The sequence below is a fragment of the Chanodichthys erythropterus genome, chromosome 12, assembly GCF_024489055.1.
Source record: "Chanodichthys erythropterus isolate Z2021 chromosome 12, ASM2448905v1, whole genome shotgun sequence".
In the NCBI taxonomy this organism is placed as follows: Eukaryota; Metazoa; Chordata; class Actinopteri; order Cypriniformes; family Xenocyprididae; genus Chanodichthys; species Chanodichthys erythropterus.
This window is the reverse complement of record NC_090232.1, coordinates 51,407,502-51,417,471: the sequence shown is the minus strand read 5'-3', so window position 1 is coordinate 51,417,471 and position 9,970 is coordinate 51,407,502. Positions and strand designations below refer to the sequence as shown.

Genomic DNA, 9,970 nt, shown 5'->3' with positions numbered 1-9,970 from the left:
AATTTACAGTAAAACCTGGAGGTGTCGCTTGTTTAAAGTGGTACTGGCTTAAATTTACCAACTTAAACTGTCTGTGTTCTTGATTTGTGGGCTCATTTTTTTAATTTAGTTTGATCTGAAAAGTAAAATTGTCAAATCACACAGATAATTTGTTGATCATAAATATTTTTGTCTTCTGACATTTCTCACTCTCAATAAATGTTGGAGGTGAATTAGTGAAGGATCAGCTTTTAGTCTTTATTATCTTCTGCTCTCAATGGATGTTGGTCTTCTGTCTCTCTCTGTTCAGTCTCATGTGTCTCTCTGTGGGTTTCCTGAGTAATTCTGTTTAATTAAACTGAACTGAGACCCTGAACCTTCACCAGTTTCCTGTGGCTTTGAGCTGGACGGAAAAAAACAGCCTGTTCATCACACAAACACAAACAACACCTCCAGCGCTCGTGAGAAACTTTGAGACAGAAAGTTAAACCTTATTTAAGGTGAGAACTACATGATCTGAACCGAGTCACTGCATCTGAAATCAAATACTTCCCAACTACATGTGAAAAACTGTACGCCAAGAGAGTAGCTTCTCCAAATATATTTGAAAATGGTCATGAAGTAAGTTCAAACTCAGATGTAGTACCTACTCAGACAGTTTGTGATTTCAGACGCAGCGAGTGTGTCAGAGAAGAGAGACAAGTGATGGATCTCCAGGACTGAAAACCACTGAAGAAGATCAGACTTGTCCAGGAGCTGCTTTATAAACTAATGTCATCTGTGAAAAAATCAAATAAACATGACTGGACAAAGTATTCAGAAACCACTGGAATATAAATGAGGGTATGAATTCATTTTTTGAGCAGCCTTATGGGATCGACAAAATCACATTAATCAACCAGTCATTTTTCTGTAATGTTGGAGTATTTGAAACTTGTCTGAAAACAGTGCCATTCTTATTTTGCGATTCTATTTAATGATGCATTTAAAAAAAGCAATACACATTTTACCTTCACCTCAGAAAATTAAATCATTTTTACCTCAGATTAGATCTACATGCTTAAGTACAAACTTATAAAAATAAGAAAATTTTATATATATATATATATATATATATATATATATCAATCACAAACAGACACAAAAATACCTGACTCATTTAACAACTCTTGCAAAACTTAAATATAGCAGAGGAAAAGGGGAACCAGAACTATCTGACATTACAATCAATTTATATATGCTAAATATGATGTGTTTAGACAGTACGTGTCTTATATGGTGATCAGTTTGTTCTGTTCTTTAAATGCATCAGTTTATAATATGCTCTGCTGTTGAGAGATGATTGACAGCAGCGTATTCAGTGTAATCCTGATCATTCCTGAAACTGACACTGTCAGGACAGTCTGATCTCTTGTGGAAATTCACCACTGCGTAATTCAGATCCTCAGCAGATGAGATGCAGCACTGAGAGTCTCCAGAGGCTTTCTCAACTGTAGCGTAAACACAGTTAGAGGAAACAGAGGGGTTTGTGGGTAATTGTCTGTGAGTGTCTTTAAGCTCCTTGTAATCACAACCAGTGTGAGAAACCTGATGAGAGACAGAACATATGTGTATTTAATAATAATCATTTGAATAATAATATTAACAGCTCTGGAGATCCTCAGTCTTTAAATCATCTGGTAATATATTTATTCTCATTATTGATCAAAACAAATATCTTTTCCCAATCACAGTAATTCTACAAACCTCTTCATTGTTTGCTGGAGTCGCATGAGATCTTTTGGAGGAGGAATCAGCGTCTGTCAAAAACAAGAAAATTAATGGTTCAGTAAATCTCTTCACATTCTCATATTCCTCTATTTTCTCATCTTTAGTTGTAGCCAGCTGGAGGCAACACATTTGTTTTTATGAAAATAGGGGAAATAAATTGTCTAATGTAAATGTATAATTTTGATCAATGTAATAAAAGTCCTTTTAAAGTAAAAATGAAAGGAGTTTTACTGTTCGACTGACGCCTCCTGCAGACAGTCCAGATCACGATCACGAGTCCAATGATGATCAGAAGCAGAACCACAGACACACTGACCACCAGAGAAGAGCCTGAAAACACCAGAGACTCACAATCTGAACCACACAGATGAGTGTGTTTGTGTTTCAGAGAGAGTTTGTACCTGTTACAGGAGACACAGATGAGATCGCTGGAGATTCAACTGATGATGATGATGATGATGATGATGTTGTTCTGTGATAGTCTGTCTCTGAAACAAAGAGAAGTCAGTGTCACAAACAAACTGTTTTCTTACCTCACTCACACATACTTCACCTCCCTTGACTCACAGACGCTGATGTTTTTCACACTTAACCATCAGACATGCTTCAAACACAAAACCACAAACAGTCGTCTTTGAGCAAACTGTCAGGAGGATTGAAAGTGTTGCTGATACAGTGATGATCTCTTTGCTATGTACTTTAGCACATGCATGCTGCTGTTAACTAGCAGTTACTGCAAGACTTTTTTTAACTCAAGAAATAAGTTCACAGTACTACAGTTTTATTTTTAATTGCTTTGGTGCAATTTTCACAAGGTAAATTTTCAAAAATCTTGGTACTAATATCACAACAGATCATCAAAAGTGCATCTCTTCTCATTCAGATTAATATATAAATCATACAGAATGATCTTTTTTGAACTGGAGCCCTGCAATCCTACAGCATCCATCACATCCATCATCCATTTTTCCACGATCTGACTATCATGCCCGGATTTATTCATGCCACACCAGAGCCTGTTCACATCATGTCTGCCACACCAGGGCCTATTCACACCACAACTGCCATGCCAAGGCCTGTTCACATCATGCCAGCCAGGTCCTCCAGTGCACCAGGACTCTCTGCTCCACTGCCCAGGTCCGGTCATGATCCACGGACCTGGTCCACCTCTGCTCCATGACCCAGGCCAGCCATTGCCATGCCGTGGTCCAGGTCCTGTCCCCCTGCACGGGCCTGCCCCTCCATCCCTCCCCCAAGATCGCCTCCGCTCCACCACCCTCCTGGACTGTCTAGTTTTGGTTAATGTTGGGCATCGAGAGCCACCCTTAGAGGGGGGGGGATTCTGTAAGGTCTTGTTTTGGGTGTTATTGTTCATGTTCATGTTTTATTTTCAAGTTCATACTTTGTTTTATTGCTTTGCTTGTTATGTGCTCCCATGTCATGTGATTTCCTGCTCCTCATATGATCTTGCCATGTGCTTCCCTTGTGAAAGTGTCATGTTGTCATTGGTTGATTTAGTCATGTGGTTATCAGTTCCGTTTTGTGATTGGGTCTTTGTCTCATTGTTCTCAGGTGTGTCTTGTTAGCTTATTAGTCTCTTTGTAAAAATAGCCCTCATTAGGGCCTGAACACCAATGGTGTGAGGACCCTATTGTAATTGCTCGATCAATTCTTCTTCTCTAAAATGAATCGCATTTTTGAGGGCCTAAAATGCTCAAAAACTCGTGAAACTTTGCACACAAGTCAGAAGTGGTGAAAATTTACATCTGATATGGGTCTCAGAATTAGGTGTGGCAAAATGGCTCGATAACTTCACCTACAAAATTTAATTTAAGTACCCTTCGTGCTACATTTCACGTACAGGTATGAAACTTGTGAAGGGGTGGATTCTGGAATCCACTGCCGCTTCAATATATATCTTTTAAGTTATAAATCAACATTTATATTTCTGTTAAATTATTTGAATGACTTCTTCAATTTATGTTAAAGGATCTATTTTCCTCTGTACATCTCACTAAGAGAAAAGAACATGTTATCAGTATGTTTTGGTAAAGTTTCCTGTTCAGAGCAGAGCTCAGATCAACTTCAGCCTTGAAGAAGCTGTGAATCATGTGTATCTGTGTATGTGCGCTAAGAGTTTTGTGCAGGTCCCTTTGTACTGGACAACTGGCATTCTGCTCGAGACCAGCAGACGCCACATCATGACCCCAAAAGGACATCCGGTACCTAAATCTAGGGTCCCCCTCGTCATCACCGTGACGAAGGGAGATATGCTTCTTACTATCTGTCCACGTGTGGAAAATTTCTAACCTTGTCTATTTTCCTTAGCCAATCAGAATCATCCAACCTGAAGTAATGACGTAGTTAGTTGACTCTGTTAGAGTATAATTGTTGTGGAAATGTGAATGTACGCAGAGCGGCCTACGAACTCCTTGGTAGACTTGAAGCTGGCTTCTGCTGATGAAACTGCAAACTATTCTTCCTTAATTTTTTTTTCAATTTATTATTTTTTTTAAACTTTGACTCCGGGTCTTTATTCAACATATCTGGTTTCAAGGGTCCTAAACTGTTTATCCCCAACACTTGATAGACACATGTAACAGCCCAATACCTACAAAAAAGCCCCTGGGTGCAAATTCTGAAAGCCCAACAGGAAGTGAGCTATTTTTAATTTTCTCTGTAAACTTTTTGAAGTTTTTGCCATTTCCAGACATATTTTAATGAACTCCTCCTAGAGCTTTAATCAGATAAACATCAGATTTGGTCAGTCTAATATAAAGGCCTTAGCGATGTTAAATTGTGAATATCAAGAGTTTTTGCTGAAGAGTGTGTCCGTGGCGGCCTGACAAAGTCTGATGTTTCTCCATGAAACAGGAAGCTTTTGTAAGTCAAGCATACAATATCCAACCTGCCCCAAACTTCACCCGTGATAAAAGTCCTGGCCTGAAGACATCTACATGCAAATATTCAGTTGGTCATAGCTTCACCTGCTGGCAACAGGAAATGGCATGCTTTACACTGTAATTCACTCCCTGAAACTTCATTTAAATATGCCATGAAGTTCCAAACATACTAGAAACATGTTATATCATTCAAGGCCAATGTATGCAATTAACTCCACAAAACAGGACGTTGTTGTAACTCCTGCATACAATGTCCGATCTGCCCCAGTGAACACATCTACATGACAATATTCAGTTATAGTAGTAGCGCCACCCACTGGCAGCAAGAAGTGTTGAGTTTAACGCTGTGATGCACTTTTAGCAACATACTAAAATATGCAGTTGAGTGCTAAACATTCTAAAACATTCTAAAACATGCTAGCAACACTTAGCTGAGTGCTAAATCATGAAACAGGAAGTTCCTGCATACAATGTCCAATCAGCCTCAAACTTCACATGTTTGATAAGTGCCCGGCCTGAAGATGCCAAAATGTAGTTATAGTCATATCACCACCAGCTGGTTGCAGGAAGTGTGGCAAATACAAATGACCGACTTTGTTCTCCTATATTAATATACTTAAATGCAAATTGCCCACTGTGCTCTGTTTTCTTAAAGCCACCGGGTGGCAGTGATATGGGTGCGAGGACCCTTCCTTTGCTGCTTTCAGCTTTAATGTTTCATTGTTATCTTGCCTAGCTTTGTTTCACTGTAATCTGCTGTTGGTAAGTTTATTTCTCTGTTAAGTCAAGTCAAGCCACGTCTATGTTTTGTATTTAGTTCAAGTTTTTGTTCAATAAACTGCACTTGGGGTCACTACGCTCGCCTCCAGTGGAAATTCATTACAATAAGGCATGGAAACCCAACATGTGTGTTCGTGTGTGTGTGAGACAGAGAGATTTGTAATTTGTGAACACAGAGCATAGAAAGTGTTCAAGGGAAAACAGGGAAACAGTCAATAACTGTATAACATCAGATTGATCAGAGATACATCAGAAGAAGCGAGACAGATGGCATGATTTTACATTATAGTATGTCATGTGACACTGTAAACTGATTACCATGGTACAAACTGACACATTACTATATCTCACCCTTATAAAGTTCGTCTACAGTATAGATTCAGTCATATGGTACAGTGAAAACATTTACTGTTTTGGCACCTCTGTTCTGAACAAAACCGCTAACTTTATCACACCTTTTTTTTAATAATAATAATCATTATTCAGGCTTTGTTTCAAATGGATATTGTTTCCAATCCTGCTATTGTGTCATATTGGAATGGTTTTGTTGAAGGTAAAATCTGGAAACTTCCTCATACATATTTAATATACATTTATAAATATTATAAAATTATCTTGTAAACAGATTTAATTTTGATACTGAAATATTTTGTATATTTTGTGCTTTACATGCTGAAATATTATATCATTTATTTTGGAGTTGTCCTCATTCAGTTTGTTTTTGGTCAGATTTCTGTTCTTTTATCAAGGCTCACATCATGCCCAGCTTTGAACAATGCTTTAAAAAGGTTTTATTGTTTTTTTATTATTTTTTTTTTCTCCTATAACAAATAATATCATAAGGAATGTTATTTAATTAAGCTGCTGCTTTAGCTTTTTAGCTAAATTTAGTATTCATAAATGTAAATTTTGGGGAAATAAGCCTTTGTTTTCAATGTTAAAATCAGAAGGTAAACAATACCTACATACAATGTTATGTTTAAAAAAATAAGAAAGATGTAAAACGTGTTTCTATTGGTAAGCATTTTCATATTATTTAACCTTTTTTTCTATCATTTAAATTTGCCACTGTTTTATCTTTTATGTACTTGTCTTACATTTATTCAATGACTGTAACTGTAATTTTTATTAAAAAAATAAATAAATAATATGAAAAAAAAAAAAAAAGTTTATCACACTTTTTGATAATAACACACAGAATAGATCCCATTACAAACATTATGTCAATTATGTAATTATTATGTTTTATGTCAATTATGTAATTTAGGTAATGTAAGTGTATTTTCTAACATCTGTAGCCTGTGTTACTGTAATTATTTCAGCATCGAGGGTGATTGTTTGCTATTAAATTAACTGATTGTTAAAAGAACTAAACTGAGTTTCGGTAATTAAACCAAATGTTCTCATTACATATTACTATGATGTTGTGTTTTGAAACTGATTATGTAGAATGAAAATATGTACAACTAGAATGAAAGTATATCAGTGTGATCAGTCTGGAGTTTTGTACTAAGAGTTTTGAAAATGTACACCACACTCACTTTACTAACACAGTATTAAATGCTAATTGTGCAATTTAAGACAAGCAGTTTCCTCCAACAAAGAGTGTTAACACAGGTTTAAGTTAAGCGTATTATTACAGTAAGATTTTAAAGTAGATTACAGTAAAGGATTGTAAATTCACAGTTGTGCTATATTTTACAGCATAATTGTAGGCTTACTTGCAAACTAAATTGCCTTTAAGTTGCTGTAAATTTTACAGCATTTTTTTTACAGTGTGTGAATAAACATTATTATTATTATTATTATTATTATTATTATTGTGATTGTGTTCATTTAAATATTATAATAAGCTTACATCATCTTATTTGATTTGCAGTACAGCCAATGTTCTAATTGTACCATATGAATGAATCTATACTATAGTTGACCCTTACAGATAGAGGGTGAGTTAAGGTAATGTTGGGTTTTATGGGAACTTTCCATAGAAATCATGATATTTATACTGTATAAACGATATATTCTATCCCCTACCCCTAAACCTACTCATCACAGAAAACTTTCTGCACTTTTACATTTTATAAAAATATCATTTTCTATGATTTTTAAGCTGTTTTCCTCATGGGGACCACAAAAATATCCAAACAAGGTAAAAAATTACTGGTATTACCATCCTTGTGGGGACATTTGGTTCACAAAGCAGGGTTCACCAACACACACACACACACACACAAACAAGAAACTATGCCAATAGAATCAATATTCATTGATTATTCATTGAGTTCAGCTAGATTAAATAACAGACAAATGTACTGAACTGAACGAGCAGAGATGCAAATAAAAAGTATGATAGTAATAGCATTATGAAAGGCAGTTACCGTGAATGAAACATTTATATAGATAAAACTTTTGGAAATTGAAAATGTTGTGTTATGAAAAGGATAAATTGTGATTTTGTATATTTAACATTGAACAATTGAAAATTAACAATTGAAAATTGTGAAATGTTGAAAAAGTGCACTTTTAATGATCTGTTGTGATATTAGTACTAAGAGTTTTGAAATCTTACCAATTGCTTGTGAAAACTGCGTCAAAGCAATTAAAAAATTGTATCACCGGAACAACTATGAAAATAAGCTTTCCGTTAGCTGATTTATATAGCCGTTCTTGTTGCTTATAGTTTGTAAATGTTCAATGAAAAGGTTCTTAGGGAAACCAAAAAAATAAGTAAATAAAAGGTTTGTATATGGCATCACTGTGTGGAGAAAAAAAGAGAAAAAAAAAAAACGTATTGATTTTATCTTTCATCATCTAGAGGTGTTCAGTATTATTACTGTCATTATGTGATGTTGTGGAGATCATCATGGGTTTGAGGCTCTCAGTTACTCACCTCTTATAACCTTCAGATTCACTTCAGTGTAGAAATCTCTTCCTCTAGTTCTTTCAACTCCACACTGGTACGTCCCAGAATCCCTTTCACTCAGATCTCTGATGGTCACAGTGAAGACTGCTGATCTTGTGTCGTCATACAGAGAGAATCTTCCAGAATGAACCCATTCATCTTTCTCATTAGTCCTGATGAGTTCAGAGCACCGTCCAGACTGTGGTTTATTTGGCTTCTTTCCTCTACAAAAATATTTTGCTTTTGCTGTATCTCCTTTACTGTATTTGCATGTGATGTTGACTTCAGACCCTGAATATCCTGTAACGCTCAAGGACCTCACGACACCTACAACAAACCAACATCTTAATATATCACATATTACAAGAACAAGGTGAACTTTCAGATTAATTTATTCTACTGCTTCTTAAAGTCACTGGAACATCATGAAGTGAAGTGAAAGACTCTCCTCATCAAATCTGTGCTGTTTTTAGTGATTTACTCTGAGTTCAGATTCTTACCAGGAATCATCAGCAGAGTGAAAGTCAAGATGATCTTCATTCTTCTCTCTTATTAAATGATCTTCTCTGTTGTCAGTAGATTCAGTTCTTCTGAAGCTCTCGATGTGTGTTCAGATGAGTTTTGAGTGTTTCTTTCCTGGGTACAAGTTTAACATGAAGTGCTGAATGTGACGGAGACGCCCACTTCCTCTGAGAGAGAGAGAGAGAGAGAGAGAGAGAGAGAGAGAGAGAGAGAGAGAGAGATAGAGAGAGAGAGAGAGAGAGATTAATAAAAGGAGAAGTGAAGCTAATACTTCATTTCATTTGACAGTGACATCTGATGGACACACACGAAACAGCAGCAGTTCCCGTTGTAACTGTAAGTGCAGGTTTCTGATTGACCAGTATGATGAATATCACAGTGAGATATGACAGACAGAACAGGAAACAGGAAGTATAACAAAGGACAAACACAGTGAACACCTGACAAAGCCCACATTAAAGGAGAGGATTCAGGATACTCCACAATAAAACAAAAGTCCAGGAGGTGGTGAAGTGAAGGTGGAATAGGGAAGGGATGGAGGGCCAGGCCTGTGTAGTGGAAGATGGCCTGGAGACTGAGGCAAAGCAGGGAGGAAGGGCAGGTGGCCAGGGCGGAGCCAGCATGGCAAGAAACCAAGGCAGAGCAGACAGAGTCGGAGACCACCACACTAGAGCTGACAGGCCAGGAGACTCTGCCATTACAGGTAACACAGACGACAGTAGGAAGACTTTCAGGAACACCAGACTAGGATGCACTGAGAGTGCTAGGACCACCCTGAACAGATCCCGTGGCTGAATGGTACTGTCCAGATAGCCCCACCCCCCAAAAATGTATATACACCAGAGCAAACAAGCGAAACAAAACACACCTAGGGGAGAAAATCAAGGGGAAATTAACATGAAAAACTACAACAGGACTACAAGATGACAGACAGAACAGGAAACAAGAATAACAAAATCCAAGGACAAACACAGAGAACATGACATGATTATTTATAGTACAATAAGACTGTAATTATTTTGCATTACAAGTTTTCTTTAATGTTGTTTAAATATGCAAACGGGAGCAAATGTATTATATAATGAAACATGTTGCATACATTCCAAAACAGAAA

The 9,970-nt window shown here is 36.7% G+C and overlaps 1 protein-coding gene and 1 long non-coding RNA gene across 2 annotated transcripts; both read right to left on the bottom strand.

Moving 5' to 3' along the window:
* Nucleotides 1-1,253: 1,253 nt before the first annotated feature.
* LOC137031875 (uncharacterized) lies at nucleotides 1,254-2,110 on the bottom strand. Its single transcript, XR_010896624.1, has 3 exons — nucleotides 1,981-2,110; nucleotides 1,726-1,778; nucleotides 1,254-1,566 (listed from the first exon to the last, which is right to left on the bottom strand). It is a non-coding gene; the product is annotated as an uncharacterized lncRNA (long non-coding RNA).
* Nucleotides 2,111-2,133: 23 nt separating this feature from the next.
* On the bottom strand, nucleotides 2,134-8,938 carry LOC137032453 (CMRF35-like molecule 6). Its single transcript, XM_067404216.1, has 3 exons — nucleotides 8,835-8,938; nucleotides 8,323-8,661; nucleotides 2,134-2,237 (listed from the first exon to the last, which is right to left on the bottom strand). Exons 1-3 carry the CDS (start codon nucleotides 8,872-8,874, stop codon nucleotides 2,134-2,136), a joined length of 483 nt encoding a protein of 160 aa, XP_067260317.1. The 5' UTR covers nucleotides 8,875-8,938.
* Nucleotides 8,939-9,970: the final 1,032 nt, after the last annotated feature.

Bases quoted from the DNA above. Each gene is read 5' to 3' on its own strand.
- LOC137032453 (XM_067404216.1), bottom strand. From the start codon at position 8,874: ATGAAGATCATCTTGACTTTCACTCTGCTGATGATTCCTG. The intron at 8,662-8,834 runs GTAAGAATCTGA...GGTTTGTTGTAG, and splicing joins CACTCTGCTGATGATTCCTG to GTGTCGTGAGGTCCTTGAGC. The intron at 2,238-8,322 runs GTGAGTAACTGA...TCTTTGTTTCAG, and splicing joins GAATCTGAAGGTTATAAGAG to AGACAGACTATCACAGAACA.